Source organism: Eleutherodactylus coqui, chromosome 11 (genome assembly GCF_035609145.1).
Source record: "Eleutherodactylus coqui strain aEleCoq1 chromosome 11, aEleCoq1.hap1, whole genome shotgun sequence".
NCBI classification, from domain to species: domain Eukaryota; kingdom Metazoa; phylum Chordata; class Amphibia; order Anura; family Eleutherodactylidae; genus Eleutherodactylus; species Eleutherodactylus coqui.
The window spans coordinates 138,182,852-138,195,748 of NC_089847.1; the positions used below are offsets into that span (position 1 = coordinate 138,182,852).

Consider the following 12,897-nt stretch of genomic DNA (forward strand, 5'->3'; position numbering starts at 1 on the left):
ACCAAAAAAGGGAGCAATGCTGAAGTTATCTCATGCAAGAGAATGGTCTACTGGAGAGGCTGACTGTGAAATTGGCCTAATAGTATCTCCTCGAAGGAGGAGGCCATCAGCCCCAGCACTCTCATTTAGTGACAAATGGTCATGGGATTCTGAGTTTGCAGAGAGCATAAGTGCTTCTGGAGGAGAAGTAGTTTCGGCAGCGGTAGTAGGACACTGGCCTGATCTGTGTCGAAGGAGAGACCTAGACATTGAGACTGTGAGAAGGAAGACTTGGGATGGTTGATGATCCATCTGAACGTGAACAGAGTGATGTGGAGATTCTCCAGATTGGCCGACTGGATTGTGGCATTTACCGTGATGTTCTCGAGAGAGGGTATGACCACTATCCCCTTGGAGTGAAGGAGAGCTCTGGACAACCCGAACGAAAGGGCCGTAAATTGATAATGATTCGATCAGATGGCAAAGTGGAGAAATCGCTAATATGCTTGACAGATGGGGACTTGAAAGTAGGCATCCTTGATGTCTATGGATAACAGAAACTCCTCCGCTTCCATGAGACAGTGACAGATCTCAGTGACTCCATGCAGAAATGTCAGACTTTGACATACTGATTCAAGTTCTTCAGGTCCACAATGGGCCTGACCATGCCATCCTTCTTGGGTACCACAAAGAGATTGTAGTAGAAAGCCATAAAGCGTTGAGAAGGAGAAACCGGAATGATGAAGCATATTGCTCGAGCCAAAGGGTTAGCTTTGAAGGGGACCTCGAATGATGGAGCTGAAGAAGCGATCTGGAGTGAATCAAAAAATTCTATGGCGTAGCCTGAAGAAATTACCTCCTGAACCCAGGCATCTGAGACGTGGGTGAGTCAAGTCTCCATGAATAGGAAAGGAAAGTCATCCTCCCACCCTGGATGGTTTGGGTAGGGGCCACCCTTCATGTAGAAGATTTCGTAGAAGAGGACTTAGAGGGCTGTGGTTGGGGAGGGTCTTGGTTTAAAAGAGGGCCTTCACTTCTGTTTCTGTAAGGTATTCTTACTCTCTGAGCCCCAGGGGCTGGAGCTGTGAAAGGAGCAAAATTGGGGTCTTTGAGATTACCAAAGCTGCTGAGGTGCAAGCTAAGACTCTGGCCAGATCCAAGGAAGCTTTGCAGATAAACTTCCCCACCTGGCCTATCTGATGTGTAATGTCTGACAATTCTTCTGGTTTAGAGTGAGAGACAGTACTTCGGTATAGTTGCTTAGATCATTCAGTAGTGGCTCTGCTGACCCAGGTAGAGGTGAAAACAATCCTGACTGCCGAACCCACTGCTTGAAAGGAAGTTTTGGCTAGTGATTCCATTGTCCTTTCATGCATGTTTTGAAAATACATCCGCCATAGGAAATGTAGTGTGTATCGCCAAACGAGACACCGGTGAAGACGACCACTTCTACACTAACTCTGGAAAAGGATGCATGAGGTCCTTACACTTAGGTTTAATGAAGTGTTTGTTGGGTAGGTTCTGTTCCCTGGTCAAGACATCCTAGAACTTTGCATGAGGAGGGGAGTCCTTCGGAGAACGCTTTGGACATCTGAAGGAAAAGGTCATTGCTAACGTAGTAGGTATATGTCCTGTTTCCTGGAGGGTATGCTTCATGGCGACTATTAGGCTATCCACCATAGTGAGAGTTTACAGGCCTGTTCTTCGTCAACGTCGGAATCAGAGAGGAATTCGCAGTTTGCCCTCTGAGCGACTACTGTCTGTAGAGGAAGGTTCCAAGCGCATCTCAGGAAGGGCTGGACAGGAGGACGATGCAGGGGATCTGGATGACTGCCTTGAGTGACTCTTCAGGAGTCCTGCATGAGGGAGTCGTCACGTGAGACACATTTTGAAATGGCTGAGTAGTTGCGCGGTCCAGCTTGTCCAGAACTGCGGTAGTTGTCCTAGTAAGGTCCGAAACCGCCTGTGACAGGGAGCATGCCCATTCCGGTTTGGTGGTCGGTGGGGGCTGGGTGGGAGGATGGCTGTGATAGCATGCAATTAGGACAAGACCACTCAGACATGCAATTTAGATTGTTGCGGTATGTGGCTCTGGCCGGTCCCTGTCTGGAGTCTATCGCTCCGCAGTCGGACAGTTCGCTAAAAAAGACCGCAGACAGTATTTAATAGAATACCTCCATGTAGGACTACTTCAAGGGGGAACTGCAGGAGGGGAGCTAGTCGCCAGGCAGAGCTTACCCCCTCCACAGCTAGTCTGGGGGGCAATGGACCAATAGATCACTGTTGGATAGTCTGGAGCCCTGTGGAATCCAGTCACATAGAAGGAACCACAGGTCCCAGCAAGCCTGCGTGGAGAAGCGGAACAGGAAGAGACAATCTGAGGGTGGGTCTTGCTAAGCCAATTGGAGCCTAGAAAAAAGGCGCTCTGGGCAGTGATTGGAGGAAAGGAGAATTAAGCCCTCCCAGATAGGAGGGCTGCAGAGTGTTGGAGGGAGAGAGAGGGACGCAGGTTGGAGAGGGGGTTCCCTGAGCCCCAATCCTCAGGCAGGTAGAGGTGTTGTCAGCTACGCTGGTATAGGACCCCCTGAGACAGGAACATAGCCTTGCGCCTCCCTATGGAGAATGGTGGGGGAGAGACAATACTCACCTTGCTGCACAGTGGGGGAGACCCTTTTGCTGAGAAAGAAGGGGGGTTCCATAGTTCCAGCAGTTTACACCCCTGTAGTCGCTTGCCTTTAAGGAGGTAGAGAGCGTTCCAGTGAAAAGGGGGTCACTATAGCTGGCAGATCACATTCAGGTTAGGGCTTCGATGTGCCTCCTTCTCTTCTGAGGTTTGGGCAGGCAGGAGAACGCTTAGCTCCGCTCTGTTCACCTTCCTCTGTGGGGTAACAGGAAGAGTCCTGCCAGTCCTAGATTACGAGTCCAAGTGGTTCTTGGACCGTCTACAAGCATCTGTCTTCTGCGGACGCTAAGCTAAAAGGCTAAAACCTTTTTTTTATGTTCCTTTAGGGAACTTGAACCTGTAGTCTTATGATCACTCACACAATACACTACAGTACTTCTGTACTGCAGTGTATGGTCCCTGTTCATTTACATTGAAAGCTATGGCAGATCCGGAGGTACTGTTAGGCCTCCATTTTGACATGACAGCGAATCGTCCCTCCACAATTTCGTGGCGTAGGGCCGATGATATCAGATGGAGCTCCCTCCCTCCGTTAACTGCGTACATGCCACCATCCACATTGATCACAGCATGTAAGGCGTTAGCGGGAGTAGGCGCGGAAACCCCTTCCTACCCATGACCTGCAAATACGTCATGGGGCAGGAAGAGGTTAAGGTGAATCATACCCATAAGCATTAGTGTGGTTTCACATCCGGTCAGACGTTCCGTCCCAGATCCGGCACAAAATGCTGGAAGAAAAAGCGCTGCATTCCGGTAAAGTGGCGGGCAGCTGAGTGGAAACCAAATGGACCCCGTTATAGTCAATGGCGTCCGTTCGTCGATGTTCGGTTCCGTCATAAGACAGAGCGGTTCAGCTGGGGGCTTCCTGCTCCCTGAACGGATATGAAAGCAGCCATAGACAATCGCAGATATAACAGTTCCATAAATGGCGCCTGCGTTTCCTAATACAGAAGGGACCTGATTAGAGATGAGCAAACCTACTCGGCCACGCCCCTTTTTCGCCCGAGCGCCGCGATTTTCGAGTACTTCCGTACTCGGGTGAAAAGATTCGGGGGGCTCCGTGGGTGAGTGGTAGGTTGCAGCGGGGAGTGGGGGGGAGAGGGAGAGAGAGAGGGCTCCCCACTGTTCCCCGCTGCTACACCGCGCTCCGCCACGCCTCTCCCCGCCCCCCGAATCTTTTCACCCGAGTACGGAAGTACTCGAAATTCGCAGTGCTCGATCGAGTAATTACTCGAAACGAGTATATTCGCTCATCTCTAGGCCTGATCTGACATCGGCTTCTGGTCTTGCCAGTTCTGTACTGGAAGAAATCAGCGAATTATCAGATTCTGGATTAGAGAAGCTTCCCGCCATCGGACTCCTCGCCGTCCATCCATCGCGTCTCCTCATTTCAGGCCCATAAAGTTCTCCTTCAATAAACAGATGAGGGAAGTTCTGCGCCAAAAAAAGATCAAAACAATAGTAAAGTGTGAGGCGTTGTGCCTGTCGCCGACAGCTTCCCTCCATCACGTACACGTCTACCGATCCTGCCTCTGCCCAGTAATGGCCTCTTTTAAGAAAAGTGCTTGAGAAATAGCTGCGCCCAAGGGGTGGGGGGGCTGTTAACCACTTCAGGACCGCTGAATGACTATAAATGTCCTACAGCCCTGACGTGTGTATGGAAGAGGGGGGGCTTGGCAGGTCAATCTGCTCTATACCCCTCGGCTGTCAACTGTTTCTGACAGCTGCCGGTAACTGCCACAATCACAGTTCGCTCTAATAGCAGTAGTTAACTGTCTAGGTGCCGCAGTCAAAGCTGTCAGTGGGAGGGGGGGCACCATAGCCTACAGGAGGCTCCAAGGACTGCCACACATAGCTGCCTATCAAGCCCAACAAGCCCAGCCCAAAGCAGCAGCAAAAATCACTATATACTGCAATACCGAAGTATAGCAGTATATAGTACAAGCGATCCAATGATCACCAGTTCAGATCGCCTGTCGGGACTAAATACAAGTGGAAAAGAGATTGGTTAGAGTTTTTTCTGTTAAAGAAATACTAAAAGTTCAAAAAAAAACAACCCTTTTCCTATTAAGAACTAAACATTGAACCCCTCCACACACATTTGGTATCGCCGTATATGTAAAATGACAAATATTTTTCCTGCCCATTGAAGGAGGTAAGAAAAAAATGGAATGCCAATATTTAAAAAGTGATCAAAAAATGTGCGCACCCCAAAATGGTAATAATAAAAACTACAGTGCGATCAACGGAAGAATCTAAAAGGCTCTTGTAATACAGATTGAAGTTTGGTAGGACAGCGCCTCTAGAAGATGCTGGTGGTGGGCGCTACCCTGTCCCGAGGGAAATCCAAGGAGAGTGACGGGGGGTTACTGGAGTGTACCCCGAGGTAGGGCAAGAGAACTAGAAGGGGAAACAAAGATGAAAGAGCCTCAGCGCTCAGGGGCAACATGAAGACACCATTGGAGGGATGAAAATGGCTCAGGAATAGAGGATGACCTCCATTCGTGGTCGGTGGGAAAAAAGGGGATGCGGCACTCCGTAATAAAAGAAATAGATAGTTACAAAGTGCAACGCGTTTCAGAGCGGTAACTCCTTCTTCAAGCACAACTATATGAATGTGGTGTTGGGAAGACATGCATGATGCGTGACGTAGGGTGTGAGCAGAAAGCACAAAGAGGGAGGAAAAATCTAAAATAATACATAAAGCGCAGAGAGGTATAGCCCAATTAATATAAAGGATTCAATAAACAAAGCGAGTAAGGCCGCCTGTCCACGGGCTAAAGTCACCGGGATTTTCCGCAATGAACCTGTCATTATGATAGCTTCATCGTGGCATGCCGCGATCTTTATACGCCAGCGGAAATTCTCAACGGTTCTATGGAAAGCGTTTATTGTGTTACCTGCGTGCGGATTATCGCCGCGGATAACACAATAATATATCACTCGTGGACACAAGGCCTTAAATGAATAAAACCATCTGTACATAAAGAAGCTGGGCAGCAGGGTGGCATTGCCCTGTAAGTAGTATTTCATATGGGTGGGTAAAGTGCATACAAAAGAAATCATCATGAAGGGGACTGGAATAAATGCGATTCACCGGCCGGGCAGCGACGGATCCTTGTCCTGTTTATGGATCTAGTATTTCACATGAGGGCTAAACACTTCATCATGGGGGTAACTGATAAGAACTGAAGCCCCACTCCCCGCCCGTAGCTGAGTGTCTGTGGAGGAGGTTCCAGTCGCTTATTTGTAATATGGCAACAGAAAGCAATTTTTGTTTAAGACTTTTTTTTCATTTCTCCCCACTTCCATTTTATTTTCCGTTTTTCCGTTCGTTATACGGTACATTAAGTGGTAGGATTCAAAAATGTAACTCGTCGCGCAAAAAACAAGCCCCCATACGGCCATGTCAGTGAAAAAGTTAAAAAACTATGGCTCTTGAAAGGTGGGGACAAAGAAGTGAAAATGAAGTGCTAAATCTCTGGTCCTGAAGGGGTTAAATAACCGGTGGTGAGAACGTCCATTAGATTGGATTCGGGAAGGAGGATCGGGCTTCATCGCGGTTCGATGTAATAGCAGTGAGTGCCTAATCTGTACAGGAGTGGTGGGGGTGAAGAAAGGGGAAGATCGTCCAAGACGTGACGGAAATCCCCGCTAGAGCTGTCCAAGATTTACTAAAATTAGAGACCCTTTCCCCTTCCAAAATCAAACCGCCCCTCCCCCCAGTCTGCCTTAAAGGGATTGTCTGTTATGTGATCACCATATAGCGATAAGTTCAGGAACTTTCTAACATACTTAACGATTCAATTATTTGCCATTTTTCAGATCTCTGCTTGTTGTCAGTGAATAGGAACATTGGACACATATCCATAGACTGCAAACAGATCTGAGGCTCCTCAGACCTGCACTGTATCCAGTCTGGGTGATCCTCCCTCTGCCAAATTTTACCTGCACTGAAACATTGTAGCAAATGAATGTAACAAATGATTTGCGCCAATGATTGGTGCCATGCTGAGAGGATTGCCTGTCTATTTTTTGTGACAAGTTTGCAAGCTTTGGATGTCAACAATAGAAGATTTAATTTACTGACAGCAAGCAGAGATCTTGAAAATGATGATTAATACAAACACACACAGTCTATTAGAAAGTTGCAGGACTCTTTGCTGTACAGTGTTTAACTCCTTTTTTAAATTTTGGGTTTTTCCTCCCCACTTTCAATAAATCATATCTCTTTTATTTATACCATATTATAACATTTTATCATATTCTGACCATCACTCTCTGGGGGGCTCTTTGGGACCCCCGGACATCGATTGTGGCATTTTCAGCCATCCAGGATTGCCAATGCCCTCTTCAGGCAACCTAATCCCCACAGTGCACTGGTACTGTTAGACTACCAGTGCACTTTACCTGCTGTCTGATTGGCCAGAGCCACTCACATGATCAGTGCAGGCCAATCACAGTGCACAGTGTCCATCAGGTCATTAGAAAATTGCAACTGCTGCATTGGATAGCTGAAAACTTGATCCAGAACTAGTAGAATGGAGGGACGTCTTCAGGGAAGAACGGATAGAAATTTTCCCTGAAACCAGAGAGTGGATTTACTTTTTAACTACAAAAAACTGGAAAATGTCTTTAAATGACCCAAAAAAGTGCCAATCACAGTGCAAGAAAAGTTTATCAACCATTTTTAATGTAATTGTGATAGAATGGAAATAGCCAATATGTTTCAGATTCTGTGTTCCCTTCACAGTGACCTGTAATCACGGTAACGGAGGATGCCAACATACATGTAATGATACAGACACCGTGCCAGTCTGCATGTGCCACCCAAAGTATTCTCTGCAGCCTGATGGCAAGAACTGTGTTGGTAATTAGTATTCTGTTTGTATAATCCTAAAGTGTCTGTCCACCTCCTATCACCATTATACAGTTGACATATATTACTTATCCTGTACTGACCCTGAGTTACATCCTGTATTATACTCCAGAGCTGCACTCACTATTCTGCTGGTGGAGTCACTGTGTACATACATTACTTATCCTGTACTGATCCTGAGTTACATCCTGTATAATACTGCAGAGCTGCACTCACTATTCTGCTGGTGGAGTCACTGTGTACATACATTACTTATCCTGTACTGGTCCTGAGTTACATCCTGTATTATACTCCAGAGCTGCACTTACTATTCTGCTGGTGGGGTCACTGTGTACATACATTACTTATCCTGTACTGATCCTGAGTTACATCCTGTATTATACTCCGGAGCTGTACTCACAATTCTGCTGGTGGAGTCACTGTGTACATACATTACTTATCCCGTACTGACCCTGAGTTACATCCTGTATTATACTCCGGAGCTGCACTCACTATTCTGCTGGTGGAGTCACTGTGTACATACATTACTTATCCTGTACTGGTCCTGAGTTACATCCTGTATTATACTCCAGAGCTGCACTCACTATTCTGCTGGTGGAGACACTGTGTATATACATTACTTATCCTGTACTGATCCTGAGTTACATCTTGTATTATACCCCAGAGCTGCACTCACTATTCTGCTGCTGGAGTCACTGTGTACATACATTACTTATCCTGCACTGATCCTGAGTTACATCTTGTATTATACCCCAGAGCTGCACTCACTATTCTGCTGGTTGAGTCACTGTGTACATACATTACTTATCCTGTACTGATCCTGAGTTACATCCTGTATTATACTCCAGAGCTGCACTCACTATTCTGCTGGTGGAGTCACTGTGTACATACAATACTTATCCTGTACTGACCCTGAGTTACATCCTGTATTATACTCCAGAGCTGCACTCACTATTCTGCTGGTGGACTCACTGTGTACATACATTACTTATCCTGTACTGCTCCTGAGTTACATCCTGTATTATCCCCAGAGCTGCACTCACTATTCTGCTGGTGGAGTCCCTGTGTACATACATTACTTATCCTGTACTGATCCTGAGTTACATCCTGTATTATACTCCAGAGCTGCACTCACTATTCTGCTGGTGGAGTCACTGTGTACATACATTACTTACCCTGTACTGATCCTGAGTTACATCCCGTATTATACTCCAGAGCTGCACTCACTATTCTGCTGGTGGAGTCCCTGTGTACATACATTACTTGTCCTGTACTGATCCTGAGTTACATCCCGTATTATACCCCAGAGCTGCACTCACTATTCTGCTGGTGGAGTCACTGTGTACATACATTACTTATCCTGTACTGATCCTGAGTTACATCCTGTATTATACTCCAGAGCTGCACTCACTATTCTGCTGCTGGTGGAGTCACTGTGTACATACATTACTTATCCTGTACTGCTCCTGAGTTACATCCTGTATTATACTCCAGAGCTGCACTCACTATTCTGCTGGTGGAGTCACTGTGTACATACATTACTTACCCTGTACTGATCCTGAGTTACATCCTGTATTATACCCCAGAGCTGCACTCACTATTCTGCTGCTGGAGTCACTATCAGTTAGTTCTTTATAGATCAGCTATGATTTTGGTCTTTTTTTTTTCACCAGAAAAAGAGGAATCTGACAACGATTCTACATCGGTGGCTGAGATGGACAAGAGGGTGAAGCGCCGGCTGGTGATGGGTACGAGGCGCAGGTCTACTACGTAGTAAAGCGACATCTGTACAATACACAACAATGTACATATCAGCCCGACTCTTGTGTCACCGTTGCTCAGGATTCAGAGCCTCTCAGCGTGTGTAACTCCATACAGCCTCAAACAAACTGCTGTTATTGGGGGTCTCTGCCTGCACTTAAACTATATTAACAAAAGTATGTGCCCCCCCCCACCACCCCTCCCCACCCGTCCTGCACTGCCAGGTGATGCGTGGGCATCAGGTATATAGGAGAGGATCACACAGGAGACCCCAGTACAGGAACCATCAGATGTCACCAGGGGGGAGATGCCGTATTCATGCGCCCAACACACCCGTCATCCCCCCATCACTACCTGAAGCCCCTCCACACATCTATGGGGATCTGGTGGGAAGCGGCTGCGGGGGGTGACTGCAGTCATGGAGGCCGAAGGCGCCCAACACTGTGGGGAAAATGGGGACAAGAGTGATTTCATCCCCTTCTGTCAGCTCTTGGTAAATGTGGCGGCGCTGCCTGCTGCTCATCACGAAGGGGATATTCAATAATGGTGTGACTGTCCCTTTAACTTAACACATGATGTGATCTGAAATACTCCGTTGATGAACGTCCTGATAACGACTTCTCTCCTCAGAAACGTGCGCAGTTAATAACGGCGGGTGTGACCGGACGTGTCGGGACACATCGACGGGCGTACGCTGCAGCTGTCCTGTCGGATTCACATTGCAGTTTGATGGCAAGACATGTAAAGGTGAGCGAGGCGGTAAACACATAGGGAAAGCCCCCTAGCCCTGCTTTCTGGTCTCTGCGCCAAGGTGAGCCGGTGCCATGCAGGTGCAGGATGAGTTATAGCGTGGGACTTGGCTGCGATTCCTGTTGTGAGAAGATGTACGCCATCTCCACGGGCGCGCAGAGCAATCCGCCACTTCGTGTCTACACAAGTGGAGAGGTAAATGAGCGCCAGCTCTTGGCTGGACTATCGGGTGACTGTGGACCCGCCGACATGATGGGGGTCCCCTTTAATATGTGATCCCTGCTTCTTGTGATCCTTGGATTGACGTGAATGATGTTGTTCAGCACGATTGGACCCCTTATATTGGATCCCACCCGCCCTCGCTCTCCGGGGTCTCCCACTCTCATCATTGTGTAATTGTCTGCTTTGTCCTTGTTTCTCAGATGTTGATGAATGCCAGAGCAACAACGGAGGGTGTGATCACTTCTGCAAAAACACCGTGGGCAGCTTTGACTGCAGCTGCAAAGCAGGGTATAAACTGCTCACAGATGAGAAGTCCTGCCAAGGTAGGTGCTGCCAGTCACTGCGTGCCCACCTCCCGCTACCCCAGTGCATGATGGGCTGTGAGAAATAAAGCTGGGGCAGTTATTTACATCCGAATGCTGGGGGTCCACCAGGATGCTGGCCACTTCTATGTATAATATACACCCACTGGCCCTTTATTATAGCCCCCGGCCCCTTTATTACAGCCCCCGGCGCTCTCACGATTAATTCTCCCCCGTATGGTAATTCTCCCGGTGACCCCGGAGTGCGGCATAAAATCACGTGACAAGTTTTCCGCTGATCAGTCTCAGTGTGAATCCACATTAGATGAAAAATCCAGCGATTGGAACGACTTCCAACGAGGCCGGTCATCAGTGCTAGACTAGCCGGGGTCTCACCCCCAATCGCAGGGGGTGTCTCGTGTAACGGTGTGGAGAGTATACCAAGAATGGCGCGATCGAGGAGAACATCCAGTCAAAGGGGATCCTGCGGATGGAAACAACTCATCACCGAAAGGGGTCGGAGGAGGATGTCAGGAATCGTTCTGACCAACAGGCTGCAGAGTCAGCTGACTACAACGCTGGGGCTCCAACTAACGTGTCCGAACGCACAACTCGCCGTTCCTCCGCACGGATGGTATAACAGCGGACGACCAGTTCCAGCGCCATTGTGTGTAAGAGAAACAGAAAGACTCCAGCGGGCAAAAGAGCACAAAACTTGTATCACTGAGCAGCGGGAAAACATCTCCTGGTCAGATGGAGCCAGATTACTGTTGCTGATAGGAGGTCAGAATTTGGTGCAAGCAGCATGAATCGCTGACTCCTTCCTGTCAGCCGGTCAGAACATGTCAGCACCGCCATCTAATCTGCGGCAATTTACCAGAAGCTTCCTGTCCGCAGGGGCCGGTATTACTGCAGAATGATTTCATTACCTGGTGGGATCTACACGACGACGAACTGCTGCGGATCTGAAGGCCACAGGAGTCCAAAGCTACTAGATGGGGACTGATAAAGGGGCGGTCGGTGTATATTGGGTGGAAACGTCCTTGAAGACTTGAATATTCGTTACTTGAGCTCTCATAAATGAGTCAGCCCTTTCCCCGATCACCGTCTGTATCAGAGGACGAGCCGTCTGCCAGTGAATCTGCAAATTTTCGCCCGTCAGCCAATTGGCTCGTTGACTCAAGCATAAGCTGCCCGCTGGTCGGCTGCGTGACTCTGCGTGTGAACAGGGCGATGTGCAGCCGACCATCGGTGGCTCTACGGGGACCAGTGGTTGTAGGAAGGAACAAGCGCTGGCCGACATGCCCCTTGCTGGCAGGCACTGATTGGCTGTAAAGCGAGCCTTGCGCATAAAGTAAAGGAACCCTTCTGCACATGTCATGGAGGGTTCATTTACTTGCCAGCATTCATGTCTCAGTCATGTGACTTGTTACTAGTGACCTGATAGGCCAGCCCTGTACATGTGGTCCCCCACGGTGGTAGCGAGCGATCAGTGAGGATTGTGCTAAGTGATCGCTCTCTTTTGCAGATGTCGATGAATGCTTCTTTGAACGGACATGTGACCACACCTGCATCAATCAGCCCGGACTGTTCACCTGCACGTGCGACAGAGGCTACACGCTCTACGGACTAACGCACTGCGGAGGTAAGTGCTCGCCGCCAGATGCTTCACAGGGCAGATTCATCGCTCGGAGCTTCCCTCCCTGGAAGGACACGCTCACACAGGCGGTTTTTCGGACAGCATTTTTAACGCACCCCAGCATCGCAATGAGGGATGTAATGCGTTAAAAAGCGCTGCGACGCACTAAAAAAAAAAGCAGACAGCGTTCGCTTAGTGCGGCCTTACGAACGCCTGTCTGAGAAGCCCCATTGAAATCAACGGAGGCTCAGTACAGTATTTTTAATGGGCGTTTCAAACGCTGTAAAACCGCCTGTGTGGGAGCGATTATGGGTGCATTCACGCGGAGCGAGCTGTCCGTGCGTTATCTGACCAATTGTGGAATGCTCAGGTAACGCACATGAAAACGACACATTGGGTTGAGTTCATGATATAATTCCCCGCTCCGTCATTGGCGGGATCATCCCAGCGGCCACAAGTCACACTGAGCCGGCCGACGAACGACACCATTAAAAGAAAACAAAAAACTGCGCACGCTCACGCTGCTTTTTACCTAAGCGTCCAGTGATTGGTTGATCGCGCTAAACACGCCTGTTTGTAGCGGATATCTTTCATCGTGGCGCACATTTTTGGCGGCGGCAGTCTTCCATCAGCCATTATCAACGATCATTCGTTTTTTTTTTTTTTCAAATAATGGCTTCTC

The 12,897-nt window shown here is 48.4% G+C and overlaps 1 protein-coding gene across 3 annotated transcripts in view; it reads left to right on the plus strand.

The window, feature by feature from the left end:
* The window catches only part of SCUBE2 (signal peptide, CUB domain and EGF like domain containing 2), a 67,846-nt gene that overhangs the window by 23,353 nt on the left and 31,596 nt on the right, over nucleotides 1–12,897 (plus strand). For all 3 annotated transcript variants that reach the window (XM_066583656.1, XM_066583657.1, XM_066583658.1), the window contains exons 6-10: nucleotides 7,416–7,532; nucleotides 9,215–9,289; nucleotides 9,933–10,049; nucleotides 10,475–10,597; nucleotides 12,105–12,221. In XM_066583656.1, coding sequence (XP_066439753.1) covers nucleotides 7,416–7,532; nucleotides 9,215–9,289; nucleotides 9,933–10,049; nucleotides 10,475–10,597; nucleotides 12,105–12,221 — 549 coding nt within the window. The remainder of the gene's footprint in view (nucleotides 1–7,415; nucleotides 7,533–9,214; nucleotides 9,290–9,932; nucleotides 10,050–10,474; nucleotides 10,598–12,104; nucleotides 12,222–12,897) is intronic.